The sequence below is a fragment of the Triticum aestivum genome, chromosome 5A (genome assembly GCF_018294505.1).
Source record: "Triticum aestivum cultivar Chinese Spring chromosome 5A, IWGSC CS RefSeq v2.1, whole genome shotgun sequence".
In the NCBI taxonomy this organism is placed as follows: Eukaryota; Viridiplantae; Streptophyta; class Magnoliopsida; order Poales; family Poaceae; genus Triticum; species Triticum aestivum.
The window spans coordinates 8618676-8639870 of NC_057806.1; the positions used below are offsets into that span (position 1 = coordinate 8618676).

The following is a 21195-nucleotide window of genomic DNA, read 5'->3' on the forward strand; positions in this document are numbered from 1 at the left end:
TCATGAGCTAGGTCTATGCGTAGTTCTCTTTGCACGAGTAGAACACAATTTTGTTGTGGGCGTGGATTTTGTCATCTTACTTGCCTCTACTAGTCTTTTCTTGCTCAACGGTATTGTGGGATGAAGCGGCCCGGACCAACCTTACACGTACGCTTACGTGAGACCGGTTCCACCGACTGACATGCACTAGTTGCATAAGGTGGCTGGCGGGTGTCTGTCTCTCCCACTTTAGTTGGAGCGGAATCGATGAACAGGGCCCTTATGAAGGGTAAATAGAAGTTGACAAAATCACGTTGTGGTGATTCGTAGGTAAGAAAACGTTCTTGCTAGAACCCAATTGCAGCCACGTAAAAGATGCAACAACAATTAGAGGACGTCTAACTTGTTTTTGCAGCGATTGATCATGTGATGTGATATGGCCAGAAGTTGTGATGAATGATGAATTGTGATGTATGAGATCATGTTCTTTGTAATAGGATTCACGACTTGCATGTCGATGAGTATGACAACCGGCAGGAGCCATAGGAGTTGTCTTTATTTTTTGTATGACCTGCGTGTCATTGAATAACGCCATGTAAACTACTTTACTTTATTGCTAAACGTTAGTCATAGAAGTAGAAGTAGTCGTTGGCGTGACAACTTCATGAAGACACGATGATGGAGATCATGATGATGGAGATCATGGTGTCAAGCCGGTGACAAGATGATCATGGAGCCCCGAAGATGAAGATCAATGGAGCTATATGATATTGGCCATATCATGTCACAACTATATAATTGCATGTGATGTTTATTATGTTTATGCATCTTGTTTACTTAGGACGACGGTAGTAAATAAGATGATCCCTTATAAAATTTCAAGAAGTGTTCTCCCCTAACTGTGCACCGTTGCTACAGTTCGTCGCTTCTAAGCACCACGTGATGATCGGGTGTGATGGATTCTTACGTTCACATACAACGGGTGTAAGACAGTTTTACACAGCGAAAACACTTAGGGTTAACTTGACGAGCCTAGCATGTGCAGACATGGCCTCGGAACACGGAGACCGAAAGGTCGAACACGAATCGTATGGAAGATACGATCAACATGAGAATGTTCACCGACGATGACTAGTCCGTCTCACGTGATGATCGGACACGGGCTAGTCGACTCGGATCGTGTAACACTTAGATGACTAGAGGGATGTCTAATCTAAGTGGGAGTTCATAATTTGATTAGAACTTTATTATCATGAACTTAGTCTAAAACCTTTGCAAATATGTCTTGTAGATCAATGGCCAACGCTAATGTCAACATGAACTTCAACGCGTTCCTAGAGAAAACCAAGCTGAAAGATGATGGCAGCAACTATACGGACTGGGTCCGGAACCTGAGGATCATCCTCATAGCTGCCAGGAAACAATATGTCCTAGAAGGACCGCTAGGTGACGCTCCCGTCCCAGAGAACCAAGACATTATGAATGCTTGGCAGTCTCGTGCTGATGATTACTCCCTCGTTCAGTGCGGCATGCTTTACAGCTTAGAACCGGGGCTCCAAAAGCGTTTTGAGCACCACGGAGCATATGAGATGTTCGAAGAGCTGAAACTAGTTTTTCAAGCTCATGCCCGGGTCGAGAGATATGATGTCTCCGACAAGTTCTACAGTTGTAAGATGGAGGAAAACAGTTCTGTCAGTGAGCACATCCTGAAGATGTCTGGGTTGCACAACCGTATGACCCAGCTGAACATTAACCTCCCAGATGAGGCGGTCATTGACAGAATCCTCCAGTCGCTCCCACCAAGCTACAAGAGCTTTGTGATGAACTACAACATGCAGGGGATGGAAAAGACCATTCCTGAAGTGTTCTCGATGCTGAAGTCAGCAGAGGCTGAAATCAAGAAAGAACATCAAGTGTTGATGGTCAATAAGACCACTAAGTTCAAGAAGGGCAAGGGTAAGAAGAACTTCAAGAAGGACGGCAAAGATGTTGCCGCGCCTGGTAAGCCAGTTACCGGGAAGAAGTCAAAGAATGGACCTAAGCCTGAGACTGAGTGCTTTTATTGCAAGGGGAAGGGTCACTGGAAGCGGAACTGCCCCAAATACTTAGCGGATAAGAAGGCCGGCAACACCAAAGGTATATTTGATATACATGTGATTGATGTGTACCTTACCAGTACTCGTAGTAACTCCTGGGTATTTGATACCGGTGCCGTTGCTCATATTTGTAACTCACAGCAGGAGCTGCGGAATAAACGGAGACTGGCGAAGGACGAGGTGACGATGCGCGTCGGGAATGGTTCCAGAGTCGATGTGATCGCCGTCGGCACGCTGCCTCTACATTTACCTACGGGATTAGTTTTGAACCTTAATAATTGTTATTTAGTGCCAAGTTTGAGCATGAACATTGTATCTGGATCTCGTTTAATACGAGATGGCTACTCATTTAAGTCTGAGAATAATGGTTGTTCGATTTATATGAGAGATATGTTTTATGGTCATGCTCCGATGGTCAATGGTTTATTCTTAATGAATCTCGAGCGTAATATTACACATGTTCATAGTGTAGATGCCAAAAGATTTAAAGTTGATAACGATAGTCCCACATACTTGTGGCACTGCCGCCTTGGTCACATTGGTGTCAAGCGCATGAAGAAGCTCCATGCCGATGGACTTTTAGAGTCTCTTGATTATGAATCGTTTGACACGTGCGAACCATGCCTTTTGGGCAAAATGACCAAGACTCCGTTCTCCGGAACAATGGAGCGAGCAACCAACTTGTTGGAAATCATACATACCGATGTGTGCGGTCCAATGAGCGTTGAGGCTCGCGGAGGATATCGTTATGTTCTCACTCTCACTGATGACTTGAGTAGATATGGGTATGTCTACTTAATGAAACACAAGTCTGAGACCTTTGAAAAGTTCAAGGAATTTCAGAATGAGGTAGAGAATCAACGTGACCGAAAGATAAAATTCTTACGATCAGATCGTGGAGGAGAATACTTAAGTCACGAATTTGGTACACACTTAAGGAAATGTGGAATCGTTTCACAACTCACGCCGCCTGGAACACCTCAGCGAAACGGTGTGTCCGAACGTCGTAATCGCACCCTATTGGATATGGTGCGGTCTATGATGTCTCTTACCGATTTACCGCTATCATTTTGGGGATACGCTCTAGAGACAGCTACATTCACTTTAAATAGGGCACCGTCTAAATCCGTTGAGACGACACCGTATGAATTATGGTTTGGAAAGAAACCTAAGCTGTCGTTTCTAAAAGTTTGGGGATGCGATGCTTATGTCAAGAAACTTCAACCTGAAAAGCTCGAACCCAAGTCGGAAAAATGCGTATTCATAGGATACCCTAAGGAAACTGTAGGGTATACCTTCTACTTAAGATCCGAAGGCAAGATCTTTGTTGCCAAGAACGGATGCTTTCTGGAAAAAGAGTTTCTCTCGAAAGAAGTAAGTGGGAGGAAAGTAGAACTCGATGAAGTACTACCTCTTGAGCGGGAAAGTGGCGCAGCGCAGGAAACCGTTCCTGTGATGCCCACACCAACTGAAGAGGAAAACAATGATGATGATCAAGGTACTTCGGATCAAGTTACTGCTGAACTTCGTAGGTCCACAAGGACACGTTCCGCACCAGAGTGGTACGGCAACCCTGTCCTGGAAATCATGTTGTTAGACAACAATGAACCTTCGAACTATGAAGAAGCGATGGCGGGCCCGGATTCCAACAAATGGCTTGAAGCCATGAAATCCGAGATAGAATCCATGTATGAAAACAAAGTATGGACTTTGACAGACTTGCCCGATGATCGGCGAGCGATAGAAAACAAATGGATTTTTAAGAAGAAGACGGACGCGGATGGAAATGTTACCATCTATAAGGCTCGACTTGTCGCTAAGGGTTATCGACAAGTTCAAGGGATTGACTACGACGAGACTTTCTCTCCCGTAGCGAAGCTGAAGTCCGTCCGAATCATGTTAGCAATTGCCGCATACTATGATTATGAGATATGGCAGATGGACGTCAAAACAGCATTCCTTAACGGGCATCTTAAGGAAGAACTGTATATGATGCAGCCAGAAGGTTTTGTCGATCCTCGGAACGCTAACAAAGTATGCAAGCTCCAGCGATCCATTTATGGACTGGTGCAAGCATCTCGGAGTTGGAACATTCGCTTTGATGAGATGATCAAAGCGTTTGGGTTTATGCAGACTTATGGAGAAGCCTGCGTTTACAAGAAAGTGAGTGGGAGCTCTGTAGCATTTCTCATATTATATGTAGATGACATACTCTTGATGGGAAATAATATAGAATTTCTGGACAGCATTAAGGCCTACTTGAATAAGTGTTTTTCAATGAAGGACCTTGGAGAAGCTGCTTATATATTAGGCATCAAGATCTATAGAGATAGATCGAGACGCCTCATAGGTCTTTCACAAAGCACATACCTTGATAAGATTTTGAAGAGGTTCAAAATGGATCAGTCCAAGAAGGGGTTCTTGCCTATGTTACAAGGTGTGAGATTGAGCTCGGCTCAGTCACCGACCACGGCAAAAGATAAAGAAGAGATGAGTGTCATCCCCTATGCTTCAGCCATAGGATCTATTATGTATGCCATGCTGTGTACCAGACCCGATGTAAACCTTGCCGTAAGTTTGGTAGCAAGATACCAAAGTAATCCCGGCAAGGAACACTGGACAGCGGTCAAGAATATCCTGAAGTACCTGAAAAGGACGAAGGACATGTTTCTCGTTTATGGAAGAGACGAAGAGCTCGTCGTAAAGGGTTACGTCGACGCTAGCTTCGACTCAGATCTGGATGACTCTAAGTCACAAACCGGATACGTGTATATGTTGAATGGTGGAGCAGTAAGCTGGTGCAGCTGCAAGCAGAGCGTCGTGGCGGGATCTACGTGTGAAGCGGAGTACATGGCAGCCTCGGAGGCAGCGCATGAAGCGATTTGGGTGAAGGAGTTCATCACCGACCTAGGAGTCATACCCAATGCGTCGGGGCCGATCAAACTCTTCTGTGACAACACTGGAGCTATTGCCCTCGCCAAGGAGCCCAGGTTTCACAAGAAGACCAGGCACATCAAGCGTCGTTTCAACTCCATCCGTGAAAATGTTCAAGATGGAGACATAGAGATTTGCAAAGTGCACACGGATCTGAATGTCGCAGATCCGCTGACTAAACCTCTCTCGCGTGCAAAACATGATCAACACCAGAACTCTATGGGTGTTCGATTCATCACAATGTAACTAGATTGGTGACTCTAGTGCAAGTGGGAGACTGTTGGAAATATGCCCTAGAGGCAATAATAAAAGTATTATTATATTTCAATGTTCATGATAAATGTCTTTTATTCATGCTATAACTGTATTATCCGGAAATCGTAATACACGTGTGAATACTTAGACCACAATATGTCCCTGGTGAGCCTCTAGTTGACCAGCTCGTTGTGATCAACAGATAGTCATGGTTTCCTGACTATGGACATTGGATGTCGTTGATAACGGGATCACATCATTAGGAGAATGATGTGATGGACAAGACCCAATCCTAAGCATAGCATAAAAGATCGTGTAGTTCGTTTTGCTAGAGCTTTGCCAGTGTCAAGTATCTCTTCCTTCGACCATGAGATCGTGTAACTCCCGGATACCGTAAGAGTGCCTTGGGTGTATCAAACGTCACAACGTAACTGGGTGACTATAAAGGTGCATTACAGGTATCTCCGAAAGTATCTGTTGGGTTGACACGGATCGAGACTGGGATTTGTCACTCCGTATGACGGAGAGGTATCTCTGGGCCCACTCGGTAATGCATCATCATAATGAGCTCAATGTGACCAAGGTGTTGGACACGGGATCATGCATTACGGTACGAGTAAAGTGACTTGCCGGTAACGAGACTGAACAAGGTATTGGGATACCGACGATCGAGTCTCGGGCAAGTAACGTACCGATTGACAAAGGGAATTGCATACAGGGTTTGATCGAATCCTCGACATCGTGGTTCATCCGATGACAACATCGAGGAGCATGTGGGAGCCATCATGGGTATCCAGATCCCGCTGTTGGTTATTGACTGAGAGCGTCTCGGTCATGTCTGCATGTCTCCCGAACCCGTAGGGTCTACACACTTAAGGTTCGGTGACGCTAGGGTTATTAGGAAGACTAGTATGTGACTACCGAATGTTGTTCGGAGTCCCGGATGGGATCCTGGACGTCACGAGGAGATCCGGAAGGGTCCGGAGGTAAAGATTTATATATGGGAAGTTGTCAAACGGACACCGGGAAGTTTCGGGGTCATACCGGTATTGTACCGGGGCCACCGGAAGGGTTCCGGGGGTCCACCGGGAGGGGCCACCCCTCCCGGGGGGCCACATGGGCTGCGTGGGGCAGGGAGCCAGCCCCTGGTGGGCTGGCCGCACCCCCCTCCCTTGGGCCCATGCGCCTAGGGTTGAGGGGGAACCCTAGAGGGGGCGCCCCCCTTGGCTTGGGGGGCAAGCCACCCTCTCCCCTCTCCCCTAGGCCGCCGCACCCCCCCTAGATGGGTTCTAGGGGGCCGGCCCCCTTCTCCCTTCCCCCTATAAATAGAGGGGTGAGGGGAGGGCAGCCGGACCACCCTCCAAGGCGCAGCCCTCCCCTCCCCAACACCTCTCCTCCTCCGTTGTGTGCTTGGCGAAGCCCTGTCGGAGTACTGCCTCTCCACCATCACCACGCCGTCGTGCTGCCGGTGGAGCTGTCTTCCTCAACCTCTCCTTCCCCCTTGCTGGATCAAGAAGGAGGAGACGTCTCTCGTCTCGTACGTGTGTTGAACGCGGAGGTGCTGTCCGTTCAGCACTTGGTCATCGGTGATTCGAATCACGTCGAGTACGACTACATCATCACCTTGCAAGCTTCCGCACGCGATCTACAAGTGGTATGTAGATGCAAACTCTCTCCCTTGACTCGTTGCTTAGATGAACTCATAGATGGATCTTGGTGAAACCGTAGGAAAAATTTTAATTTTCTGCAACGTTCCCCAACACTATTTAAGGGTCATAGTTGGAGATTCCTGAAGAATGGACGTATGGCTCTCAGCCTCTATGGAGGCTTTTTTCCAAAAAATGCAAAATTTAAACTTTTCGGTTTCAAAAAAATCTGAAAACATTTGTGCATGTAAATAATGATGTTATGTGTATGTGTGTAAAATTTCAGGATGAAATACATTGAATATATGCGACCTTTACGAAAATGGCAAATTCATGGTCTGGGAGGATAGTATCATGTGTTAAAAAGCCCCAGATTTATCCTTTTTGCACAACCCTCATTTCAACGTATTTTGCCCTGAAAATTTAAACACATGTGTGTTATCCCTTCATGTATATCTGTATTTTTTCAGACTTTTTTCAAATGTAAAAAATAAGAATTTGATGAAATTTGAAATTTGAATTTAAAGGCCTCCTTGGAGATCGAGCTCCAAAGGCAATTTTCGGAGTTGCCCGTAACTAACTATAGAAACTAGCAACGTGCCAGCAGTTTTAGGATAATACAAAGTATTATAAAATACAGTGCCTCTCTAATGTAATGGAGGATTGGCGTCTTCAAAGAATTCATGAAGTATTTGTCACTTTCATGTTGTGTCTCGTATAGTGACAGGAGGGAGTCACTGCTAAAAATATTATAATTAATATGATGTAAGTACGAACAATTTATGTCACACAAAAAACATACTAATACAGGAATATTGAGGTGGTTTAGCAGTGACTCCCTCCTGTCACTATACGAGACACAACATGAAAGTGACAAATACTTCATGAATTCTTTGAAGACGCTAATCCTCGAATTATTTTCTTTGATAAAACGGTTGATTATGCACTAAACAGTACTTTCTCCGTCCGGGTTTTAAAATCTCCCTTGTATTTTCGACCAAACTTTGGCAGTAGGATTTCACTAGCAGAAAATTATAATTATATGACATAAAATTTATATTTTTGAATTCGTATTCGCAAGAGAGTTTCTATAGTGATATTATTTTTTAGTACTACATATACTACGTACCTTCGCTCCAAAATATTGGAAGTTCTAGTTTCAGTTTCCCTTAATAAGATGTTATTTATGTTTGACCAAAAATATACTCCCTCCAGTCCTTTTTTCTTTGCGTCTTAGAAAATTTTAGTTTTCCCACAATGGTCTGCGCGTAGCTTTCTTTTGGCTGGTCTTTCCGACTGTGCCCCTGCCTTTTCTTATCCGACCGTACCGCATGCGCGCATTAACTCCTATCCACCGTTCCACGAACCAATCTGCTAGCCCTCTTTTGCACAGAGAGAGAGAGGAGCCACATTAATGCAGAGAGAGAAGCCGTATGCATGCAGGGAAATGGAGAGAGGAGAACGTGGGCGTGGGAATAATGCGTTGCTCTGGGCCAACTTCCCAATGTCCCTTCCCTAGCAATCCAGGGGTAAAACCGTCCAAATTTTGTTGCCCTCTTCTCTCCTTGGTATGCGGGCTGGACGAAGAACTCAGAGAAAAAAGGACTGGATGGAGTATAAAACATATTACTATCTAGAATATCAAATAAATAAATATATAAGCATTGGATCATTAGTGAATAAGCATTGGATGACGTTCTCCCACATCATTGTCCGCGGACTGATACCCACCGGTTCTCGGACGGATATGATGGTCTATTTAAGGGTCATAGTTGGAGATTCCTGAAGAATGGGCGTTTGACTCTCGGCCTCTATGGAGGGTTTTTTCGAAAAATTTAAAATTCAAACTTTTCGGTTTCAAAAAAATCTGAAAACATTTGTGCATGTAAATAAGGATGTTATGTGCATGTGTGTAAAATTTCAGGATGAAATACATGGTCTGGGAGGAGGAATAGTATCATTTGTTAAAAAGCCCCAGATTTGTCTTTTTTACACAGCCCTCATTTCAACGTATTTTGCCCTGAAAATCTAAACACATATGTGTTTTTTTCAGACTTTTTTGAAATGTAAAAAATAAGAATTTTGATGAAATTTGAAATTTGAATTTAATGGCCTCCTTGGAGACCGAGCTCCCAAGGCAATTTTCGGAGTTGCCCGTAACTAACTATAGAAAGTAGCAACGTGCCAGCAGTTTCAGGATAATACAAAGTATTATAAAATACAGTGCCTCTCTAATGTAATGGAGGGAGTACGTATCACCGGCACTGCCTATTTTAATCAACTTTCGTGTCGGCTCTACAGGATGGCAGGAGAACGGCGCTGCGACCGCCGCGCCCCAGATGAACCCAGGGATGACTCGTTAGTGCGTCCGCATCTTCCGATCAGTCGATGCTGCATGCATATTAGTCGACTACTGCACGCAGTGCATGCCAGCTTCTACGCCGGTCCTGTCATCAGATTATGTTTATGATCGAGTGTATGTGTGTCCGCCTTCCACCATATGAGTTGTTTCCATAGATATTCGAATCGGTATAATTGTATCAATGCCTTCTTTATGTGCTATATGCGTGTTATTGAGCGTGTGGACTGTATAGACGTTTATATCCATGATCAATGTAACTTCCAACTTCTGCTTCGAGCTTTCTGCGAGTGCATGCGCCTTTCACTTTTACCTGCAATGTTTACACATTCTTAGTGGTGAAAAATGGAGTGAAACCAACTGAACTAGTATCAGACTGGGTCTGCCTAGTGCACATCTAGATATGTCCTTGTTAATAAACATTTAAGTGACTCGATCAAACTACAAAAAAAAAATGCTTGCACGAATCTTAGCGTAAAATCAATAACGTAGGACATAGATATGCAATACTTAAAGCACATTTAGATGTGCTTTAGCAAAACTGTATCAAATTTCTTTCCAGATCCTTGTTCTTTATGGAAGATGATATGGAAATCATGAAGGAGTATACAAGAGAAGATAGTATGAAAAAAGATACATAAAGGTACGGATACACAAACTAGTGTAAGCCTCAATGCGAAACCCCTTGAATATACTGTTTCACAAAACACTCACAAGCTCCAAATGAAATATGAGGGAAAATATTTGGAGCATCTCCAACATTGACCCACAAAATGGACACCACATCCGTCTGCGGACCCGAGGGAGGGGGCGGAGGGGCAGTCCGCGGACACGTATGTGAGAGCTGGCCATCCAACGAACACTGTTTCAACAAACCGGACGAAATCCAAGCAAACTGGATGATATTCATACAAATTTACGTTTTGGACATATTCTAAAATAAAAAATTATACTAGATTAGGGTAAAATTAGTCTACAGCTGGCCGTGGTGGATCTTCACTCCCACGACATGTCTTTCCTATGTCCAGCAACCCGCTCATCGAGCTACCATGAGCCCCAGACGGATATGCTTTAGTGGAAAGGGCAAGAGTAGCCTTAGCTCCCCCCATATCTTACCTATATCCGCTAAGCCGCTCATCGGAGTGTCACCGAAGGGATATGCTTTAGCCGGAGGGGAAGCGTGGCCTCCACTTCCATGAAGCACGTATTAGGGTTGCTTTTTGGGTCGGGGGACGACGGTGGCTATAAAGCGGGCAAGGCACCGGTTGTGCGCACTCACGACACGACGACGGTGTCCTTTGTGGGACCCAGGCGGCGGCGGCCTTCCAGGATCTATTTTCCCTCGTTGTCGGTGATTTTGCATTTTCCTTCCATGGTTATACTAGCTTTTCAATTCTCATATCTTTGCAATTTGCGCCGTGATTTTGCACTTACAAGATTGCCTAGGTATACCCTTCAGAATGCTGTTCGAGGTAAAAACACATTTTGTTTCTGCCGCTGTTGTATTTTTTTCGCATTTTTTTGACAAAAAAGCAGCTAGAGCTGATTTTCATTGATGAAGAAGAAACATAGAGTAGCTGGTGGTTACATAGACAGGGTTAGGCACCGGCGACCAACTTATACAGACCAGCTTTGACACACTCAAGGCGGATCAAAAAACTTGGACATTGGCTTTAGCCCAGCGTGCAGCCAACACCGTGCCTCATCTAGGATTCTGGAGTGGACCATGCGACCAGGAGGCACGATGCCCGCCAGGTGGGTCTATCTAACTTTGGCAGTGAGGCCACCTGCCTTCGAAAGCGATCTCGGAGACGCCCGGTTGCCTGCATATGGAGGTCCCAGAGAGCTCGCCGTCTTCTCCCAAACCCAAGCCGAGAATGTGCAGTTTGCGATGAGGTGGACGGCCGTTTCCGGGGTCTGCTGGCAGAGGGGGCACAAGGGGTCGTGCGGTATCGCGCGAGATCGCAACTGCTGTGGTATTTTGGGTGGGTCCTAGCTATGGGCTGTTCCTCGGTTTGTAAGTACTCCCTCCGTTCCTAAATAATTGTCTTTCTAGACATTTCAAATGGCTACCACATAAGGATGTATGTAGACATATTTTAGAGTGTAGATTCACTCATCTTGCTCTGTATGTAGTCACTTATTGAAATATCTAAAAAGACAAATATTTAAAAATGGAGGGAATAGCTTTGTAACTGTTGTAGCCTTCAGCTGCTTCCATTTCCATCACACACTCAAAGTATGCGAGGACGGCGGGTGGCCGAGGGCGGCCGACGACCGAGGTGGCGCCGTGTATGCCAGTAATGGTTTTGGCCTCTGCCTCTGGGTGGGCTTAGCTCGAATGCCTTCCCGCCTAGCGTCCCGCTTAGCTCTGACGAGGTTGCTGATGTGGGTTTGCTACCTTCCCGCCTAGCGTCCGACAGTCGCATGGAATCATGTTCGCTTTGATCTTACCCGGGTGGTGTGATAAGCCTGGCACGCTAGCGCTCCCCTTGCTAGTGGTCTTTCCTTGCGGCTATCAGTCGACTGTACGGGCTACAAGAGTGCATGGTACAAGTACAATGTCGTTGAGCATCTTGGCCGTGTGATGGCGAGTTGATGGATCGTTAATGTCGGTGTGTGGAGCTCCGGGAACCATCTCTCTGAGGATAGCTGGCTGGTCAACTTTGGCCGTCCAGTTATCTTATAGGCTAAATATAGATGGCCTATGCCAGGTTCGTCTCAATGAGAGACAAAGCCTGTTCGCGGCGGCCGGCAATGTTTCGTCTCAATGTTTCCTACCTCGGCCGTCGTCTTCTTCGACTATACCTGCAGCAGGATGTCCTCGGCAAGCATCCCAAGCAGGTACGCCCTCTCCGTCTTGTCCTTCTTTGCGTCAACCGCGTCCGCCAGAGCCACCGCGTCCCAAGGCCCTGCGCCGCCTGCGTCCTTGATTGCCCACATGCCGTAGTTCTCATCGGTGAACATCGAGCACTGCAGGGACAGCGAGCTCCCCGCGCCGCCTGCGTCCGGGACGATCGACATTGCCGGCGAGCTCCTCGGAACCCTAGCTCTTATGCCAATTGTTGGCGACGAAACCTTTCCCTAGCTCAACCTCCCATCGCTCTCACTCTCTCTTGTTGGCTCAAACCAAAGGAGGAAGAAGGAAGAGAGGGCACGGCCGACACAGTGGTTTTTTCGGCGCACGAACGCCCGCTGCTCGAACAGCTTTTCCAGAGCTCAAGCTCCACACCCCGTGCCATTACAACAATCACCGCGGTGATTTTATACCTGGGCCAGCGCTAGGCCACGACCCCACGCCTCCACCCATGCCTGTGCATGGTTCGGTCCCGCTCTGGACGCACTCCCACACGCGCACGACGCACCGAGCCCACAACAAACCAGTGTGAGCACTCCGCCCGATTCGCCAACGGCATGAACCTGGTTCGGTGCGCCGCATGCACACACGCGCGCACCCTTACACTACACACGCCCGCCCGCCATGGTGATTGCCACGTGCAGCGCGCACACGCGCACTAGTCGCCGTGGCCAGCGTTGCTTATTCATGACAAGCTGGCTGGTCAACTTTGCCGTCTAGCGGTCTTTTTTGTTGAGTACTCGACATCGTCCACCCTGATTCGACATCGACCACGGCGTCCCACGCACGGCTACATCAACCACGGTTACACCACCCTACGCTCTCGGCTACCTCGACAAACGGCACAAAGGGCTACCGCCTTGTTTGAGCAAACTCGTCGGTTTCCACTCTAGGCACGACTTCCGCGATGCATCGACAGTTACGGCTGGGAGGGGGGGGGGGTCCGCCGGCTTACCTTCGAGTTATTCTTCAGTTTCATCATCTGCGTCGCTATCGTTGTAACTGCGGGAAATGTTGAGTATCGTGATTATTAGGAAAGCTAGGATAGCGTAGGATATTATTCTACCTTACCTTGTGCTCCAAGATGATCATATACTCCTATATATATATGCCTATGAGGCTCAAGCAATACAACAAGTTATTCCATCATACTACACCAAATCCCTCTCTTCCTTCTAACATTGTCGGCTAAAGATAGATGGCCCATGTTGGGTTGGTCTCAATGACAGACACTGCCTGTTTGCGGCGGCCGACTACGTTTGGTCTCTTCGACGGCAAAAGGGCAGTAAAAACTGGTTCATGCCGATTCGTAACAGTGTGATATTTGTGGCCGTTGATGAGGCATCCAAGGCACGGGAAACGAATCCTGTGTTTGGAGGCTTTTAGTTGGTCCAAAAGGCGGCGTGTACTAGTGTCGTACCTTTGTGTCGCATCTCATCGGGTGCTGCATTAAATATAGTGGACATTTCGACAGGTGCCTAGGTTGCTGAGACGCAGAAATCTGATTGTTAAGATAGTGGTGTGCAGTGGTGCGACTTGCACGTCCATCGATCGGCTGCAGTGGTAGATGTACGTACACGTCTGGTCGGATGCGTGGGCTGCTAGACTGGGTTATCGAGTGCGCCTTATGTAGGGTTTGCACGTCATTGAGTGTTATGCCGAGCGAGTGTTCATATCCTATGTGTTTTTTTCATGTGTTTTTGAGAATATGTTTTCCATTAATAATGCAGTGTGGTGTGTGCATGTGTATGCGTGTGTATGTGTGTGATATATTGATTTTTGCTATGTTCCATGTAGATGACGAAGCCAGATTTGTTAGAGGGGATCTCCCGTGGAAAAGGAATGAGTCTGCCAACATGCCAAGGCCATACAGTGGGCAGAGCGGTTGAGGAAGGTGATGTCCTCTTGGATGCATGTTGTTCACGATGCTCGGGATGAGCTCTTGGAGGGTCAGCTCGACGCGATGTAGAAGGCACAAGAGAGGTAACTCAATTGGCTTGGGAGTTGGGATGTGCTTCCTGGCGGAGTAAACCACCGAGGTGATCAACGAGATGCAGGCAGATGGATCAAGGCCAATACCCAGCGAGATTGTGGTGCTTCACTGGACTAGCTCTTCTGGAGGCGGATCTTTGATCCCGGAGAGGGCGCGGCGCTGGCCTTTCCTATGCGAGCCCACTCCGATATTAGGTTCGCTGGAGACATGCTCGGTATTTCCACTTCTTTGCCGCCGATCAAGGACCGAGCGACTGTCGTCAGGCTCCGAGTCTAAATATTGCATCTTGTGATGATAACAAACACCAATGTGATGTTGTAGCTGTATTGCAGTTTCGTTATATGTTTGTGTTGTTGTCCTTTTGTTGTGCCTTTCATGGAGATGTTCAACTGCTGCTCCTCGTTAACTTCTACTTTTCTGGCAGGATGTTGGGGTGCCTGTCGGCTGGAAACATGCTCGCTCGTGGATGCCTTTCGCACCGTCCAATTCGTGCGTGCCCTCGATCGACGCTTGCCTGGTGCGCTTCAGGCCGTTCGATCGAGCAGACGTATCCACGCATAAACATCACAAAGCTTTGGTAGTTCGGACTCATATCCATCCATCCTTTGGTGCAAAGACCAATTGCAGCCAAGAAATGCAATCAAAATCAAAAGGTCAGATGAACCATATGAAGGAGTATATTTTTTAAAATTGTCTGCAAAATACAATATCGATGATATGCTCATGTTGTGCTACTTTACACCCATACATTATTGGGATAGTGCGTTAAGGAGCATGAGATGACCGCATGACCGCATGCCGATCAAGGTTACACAGAACCGAAAGCCAGCCTCTCCAACAACCTCCCACTCGGTGCGTGGGGTGGCCACGCTCCCGGGGTCGGTTCGTCTGCGGCCCGCTGCCATCCCCTGGGTGCGGGTTGTTTGGTCCGTGTGCGCCGTGTAGGCTCGGCCGGTCACCGGGTGAAGGTGTGAGTGTTTCTCTCTGTTGTGGGGGCCTAACAGGTTGCTGTGAGGCGCTTTTACCAGTTGGTCTCGTTCAAATACGGGAGGGGTTTGTGAATCTGGGCTCTTTCCGTCGCTGCTCCTGGACGGGCAGCGTGTTTTCAGATGCCTGTAGCGGGTGAAGAAGAAAACGTAATTGCCGTGCCATCAAATTGTGGTGTTCAAAAGAGACACTTGGTTAAGTTTTCATACGTACGTTAGGATCAGGAGATGTCGTCCATTAGCTAGTGGAGCATTTCGGTAAAGAAGCCAAGGACAAATTCGGTAATCGTACAAAGAAATAAAGGCGCGCAGGGACTGAAGCTTCAAGACTTGGCGCCAAGAATAATAGCATCACTGCACTGCACTGACCATGCTTTGCTGGGTGTATAAAGGCGCGCAAGAATCAAACTAATTAAGCTCGCGCGCTGCACTTCATGGTTGATAAGATGCCACCCCTCGCAGCATCCGCATCCTCGTCGCGGTGCGCCCCCTTCGCCTGCCGCCGCGGCGCCGAGCAGCGCTCCAGGGGCCTGGATCACGCCTCAGCACCGGCGGCCCAGGGGTGCGGGCGGCCGCTGGGCCGTGCGGCCGGAGTCGTGGGCGGCGGCATCGCCGCGGCCTTCTTCGCGTCCCTGGAGCGGTGCGCCTGCGTGGAGGTCCGCACGACCGACGATCTCTCCGACTGCAGCAACAGCGCTACGGAGGCCGCGCCGCTCATGGGCAACGGCGGCAGTTCCGACCGTTCTTCCACGGCGAGGAAGAAGAGCAAGAGGAAGGCCGGCGCGGGGAAGGGCCGGAGGGGCGGCCATGGTGGCTTTGGGTGCTGCGAGAGCATCAATTAGTTACTGTAGTTCTTAGTTGGTATTCTAACGAAGTTCTCGCTGATATATGCGTGCACATGCGTGTGTGCAGATTGTATGGTATCATTACGATTGTATGAACTTGTCGAGAGAGTGAGACCATGCACGGGGTTCTGTATATGATCAATCTTGATGTTCTTTCTTTTTTGCGGTAAACATCCAGATTTATTACAAAAGCTCATAAGAAGTAAAAAAACACCTCAAACATAATAAAACTTACATCAAGCTTTTAGAGCACCGAGCAACCACTACCGTCGCCGAGAATGAGCTGCTAATTTCACATGTAGGTAGCGTGGCTCTGATTTTTGTTTAAGTTATCTTGTAAATAGATGTGACCATATTGCACACAACGTGCATGAACTTCAAATCAAGGAGCGTACATATGTCAGTCTAATGTAAGTCCATAAATAATCCGAGAGTCAGGGGGTGTTACCCTCTTTTCGGAAAATAAAGAAAGAAATGAAGCCCACATATCTGAGGAATTCTACATGTTTCTTTGTATTTCACCTTTTTATTTTTTATTTGTGTGAGAGGACCTTGTTTGGCTGTGTGCATCTTAGTTATGCAGAGACAGGGTGTGTAATACTTTCATAAGTAATAAAGCGCCCCTTTTCAAAAATATATCCAAGGAATTTGTTCTAAACTTTCTTCTTTTATTTTCCTGTGCATGGTATGATTCTTATCTCAACATAACAAAGAACAAATAACTATATGTTACTCTAATTTATAAGTCCAGAAATAATTTGAGAGTTGTATGCACCGATCGATGTAGAGTCAGGGGGTGTTACCCGCTTTTCAGAAAAAAAAATTAAGTCCATATATCCGAGGAATTTGTTCCAAACTTTGTTCTTTTATTTTCCTATACATGGTATGATTCCCATCTCAACATAATTAAAAGGCTATGTTTTTTCATGGAGACATTTTTAAGCAAGATTATTGAGCTACTACTCGTTAAGCAAAAATGCTAGACTTATGGGAAGGGGTTGTGGATTTCGGCTACCCTGATTTCAAGTTCTTTTTACCCCTGACTGAAACTTTTTCCCCCTGACTTCTAACTTTTTTTTGAGACAACCCCCTGACTTCAACTAAAAGCCCTCCCCTGATTCCATGCAAGTAATGGATTTGGACGGATGACACCTCGAAACGAGGCCCAGTTGACTGGACAGCTCAGGCCCACAGTAAACCCAGAAAATGATTCAGCTTAAGAAGGGCCCATTAGTGAGATCTAGAGCGCCTTATATTAGCTTCAGTGAATCTATCCACTGTATTAATCTCCGCCAATAAAATCTACTGTAATAATCTTCAGAGAGGAGATAAAATTATGCTCCAGAGAAATCTCTGAAAATAGTAATAAAAATGACTCACAAATTAATGAGTGTGTAGTCACTTTTTAGCCCCTTTAGCCAACCACTTGATCAGTTTCTGCAAATGCCATGCATGTGAGCCTCCTCTTTGATGTGGTTAGCTTTGTGAACGATCTCATTGCCTCACCTCCACACACGTGTCCACCTTAACCAGCAACAAAAAATGCACTATGCAAAATGCACCTGATTCCATTTATAAGCTTATCTGCTATATTGTGCACTTCAATCAGAAAACATGTTGCATTTTAAGCATTTCATGATCTCTAGCCATTTCCAAAAAGGCCAAGCCCATTTTTATATGTAGCATGTTTGAAATGAATTGTGAGGCAGACGGAAAAAAAATCTCACTCGAATTTCTAGCCATGAGATTATATTCGTGATTCTAGTTGCCAAAAAGATGAATGCAAAGGCGACGGCGGCCCATATACGTTGAGATGCATATTGAATTCATGCTTCATCCAGTTACTCCAAAAGTTTAAACTGACGAAGAGAGCCATAAAATATATTTCAATACTCCCTCTCACGGCTGAGCTTTTTTTTTAACTCTTGGACATGGGGCCGAGGAAGATGGGGAGGGATGCACGGAAAACACTGAAATCGGCGGAGGAGAAGACATCGGCGACATGGGAAGGGAGGGTGAGAATGGGCTTGGGGTGATGTGATCGGAATGATTCTGGGACATCAGATGTACAACCGCTGGCTAGGAGACATTGGCGCAGGGCAAGGCTGCTAACCGTAAATCGATGTGTGAGGTCGGAGGTCTATGTTGGTGCAGCCGAGGAAGATGGGGAGGGATGCACGGAAAACACGGAAATCGGCGGAGGAGAAGACATTGGCGACATGGGAAGGGAGGGTGAGGATGGGTTTGGGGTGATGTGAACGGAATGATTCCAGGATGTCTGATGTAGATCCGATGGCTAGAAAACCTGCCCAACAGATTTCTCCAATTTTCCGGGCAAGTGACTAGCTAACACCTCCTTTCTCCCATTTAGCAGCATACGTCAAATCATTTCATTTTTCTTGCGATTTCGCTGTACATCGTCGGTTTTCCACACGAAAAAGCAGATAGATCCACGCATGCAATGGACAAACCCATCAAGCTAGAATAGTAAAAAGGATGGGCAGAAGGATGCTCCACAAATCTGACAAGATCCAGGCATTTCAGCTAAGGTAGAAACTAACTGCTGGCTGCTTGACACCTGGCACCAAACAAGGAACTTAGATTCTGAAAAATCCTTAGATTCTCAAAAGCCCCAGATTAAAGCTGTGCGTGGTGCATGCCTGCATTACCGCCTTTTCCGAAAATCTGGAGGCACGCCCATGTGGCTGCCCAAATGCAAATGCCCACCATGATCCAGACGCAGACCAGACACCAATCGATCTGTATGTCTACTGGCTACATAGCTAGCTAGGCTTTGAAGCTGCATGGATGCACATGCACGCCATCTGTCCATTAACTAACATAACTAATCCCTAGCTCCTACCATCCCCTGTAGTAAGATTCATGCATCTGTCCACTAACCAACTTAACTAATTCCTAGCTATAGGACTAGAAATATGATCATTCTAAAATCAATTTCATGCTAAACTGATTACTACTGGACTTGGGTAAGCAAATTAACCACGTACTTCTTACTGTTTAAGTAGCTAGCTAATCAATCAACTTTCATTTCCATACATATAATCAATTAGCTAGCACAAAAGAGTGGACGATGATATTTGTGGTGAGTAGTGGCGCTGGGTCGACCTCTGGCAATGGATGGATGGTGCGAGCCGTGCGTGCCGCCCACTCATCGGAACAGAAGAAAATGTTGCACCTTACCTGTTCTGCTTTAGCCTAAAGCACGCAGCTTTAGTACTGGGACTAGCTAATGGTAGATCACACGTAGTGGCAGCACGTATGCTTAGCTTTCGACTTTCGAGGCCAAAAATAGTAGAGTAGGACTCGCATGCTTCCTTCATGTACAGTGCAACAGAAGGTCGATCCAAGTACAGTGCTAGCTTCCTTGTTCTCGAAGGCTCCGCTGCTCTGACATAAAAAAAGAACTGGCCAGTTAGCTTCTAGTAGTTCATTCGATAATTAACTTGCACATATATGCTCTCACTTGTCGTGGTTCTTTACGTTCTAACTTTGTATAAACTATTCCAAATTTATAAAAACATATATACCGCGAGAAGAAATTCCTAGAGGTTCGGCTAATTTTCTTGCGCATATATGCATGCATGTCAGTGGCTTCTTCCATATATGTCTATGAAATTATGAAAGCTAATTGCTCAATATTATACTATGTTATTACGTCGTTGGAATTGTCAAGGTATTCCGCCTAGATGCGATCGGTCGATGCATGCATTATATACGGGTGATGATGGTGACCTGATCGAGCTTTGGTATATGCTGTTCCAGTGGCTGGCTGAGCTCATTCCATCTAGATGAGAATATCTACTTTTCTTTTTTGCGTTGCGTTGCATTGCATAGATCCATTGGTTATTATAGTTAGTTAAAGCCAGAATATATACGTCGCCGTCTTTTCATGGTCGCCCCGTACCTTTCAGTGGACCTGGAATCAACTCGTTATCTTGCCCGACTATTATTGGCCAGTCCGTTTCTTCGACACGTATATGCATACGTATGCACAAAAATTAAAAAAAACTGATCAAAAAATTAAGCCAGTTAATTGAGGTTAGTATAGTAGTATTAGTTGTTGTTGTTCTCTGTCCACCTCGTGGAAAACAAATCAGAAAATTCATTCATTTGTGATCTGTTCATACCTAGGTCACCTCACCTTAATTTCGTTGAACGTATATAGTATGATTTAGACAGGTGATACATCGATCAAGGCGTTAGATTTGGGCACTGCTCATGCCTTAGTGATTAAGGTTTAGAGGTAGCTACGCTGGCAAGGTGTAGCTATAGCCTTGTGTGGGTGGGGGACTGGGGTAGGTTGGTATTGTCATTCGAAATTCCTTGGAAAGCCATGCATGCATATGCACGTCGCTCTCCATCGACCTACACCTTGCTCGATCTTCGTCGACCATTCCAAAGTTTTGCTTTCTACACTATGCTGACCAAAGTAAAGGATGGTCGATGAACTCTATTCACTCCTACGTAGCTAATTCCAAGGTCTAGTTTTCCACCAGAAATAAAGTAACTATTTTTACATGAAATTACCAAGTGTTCGATTAACCATGGGGAATCTATGGGCAACATCAAGAAAGCCAGGTGTCCCTAAGATTTCCAGGAAGAAGGTTCCAAAAAAAAGGAAAATTTACAATATGGTTCTTGTCGATGTTTCCGTATCGCCATGTTGATCGTCACCCAACATCGATCTCCGCCCCGCAGTGGCGGAGCCAGGATTCGAGTATAGGGGGGGCCGAGTACGTATATTGATCGAATCTCGTTGATAATTACTAGTATCTTCTACTAAAATTGTTGATCGTTGGGGGGGGGGGGGGGGGGTGGGCAGGCCCCTGCTCGTCCCCCCTGGCTCCGCCCCTGCCGCCCCGTCAACGCTATCTGAAGGAAGAGGCAGTTGTCACATGCCCAAATCCAAAGGAGCACCAGCGCTGCTGACGCTGCTTTTCGGGGCGAAGAAGCGATCCGCTGAATGCAATAGAACCAAAATGTTGTGTCACGTCAGCCAGAGATTATCCCGATGCCCGTTGGATCCAACATGGCTGCCCGTAGCGGCATCATTGAAGAGGAGGAACATGACAATCAACCATCTTCCACACACCCCGCTTCACAATGCTCAAACCCTTTGTACAAGATGCTATTGTCGCCATTCGAGGGGACGACTACCGCCAGCCCTAGCATAATGAAATACCTGCATTGCCCTCCTAATGGCTTCAAAGAAAACGCCGCTGCG

The 21195-nt window shown here is 46.4% G+C and overlaps 1 protein-coding gene across 1 annotated transcript; it reads left to right on the forward strand.

The window, feature by feature from the left end:
• Positions 1 to 15507: 15507 nt before the first annotated feature.
• On the forward strand, positions 15508 to 16107 carry LOC123106322 (uncharacterized). Its single transcript, XM_044528520.1, has one exon. It carries the CDS (start codon positions 15540 to 15542, stop codon positions 15945 to 15947), a length of 408 nt encoding a protein of 135 aa, XP_044384455.1. The 5' UTR covers positions 15508 to 15539; the 3' UTR covers positions 15948 to 16107.
• The last annotated feature ends 5088 nt before the right edge of the window (positions 16108 to 21195 follow it).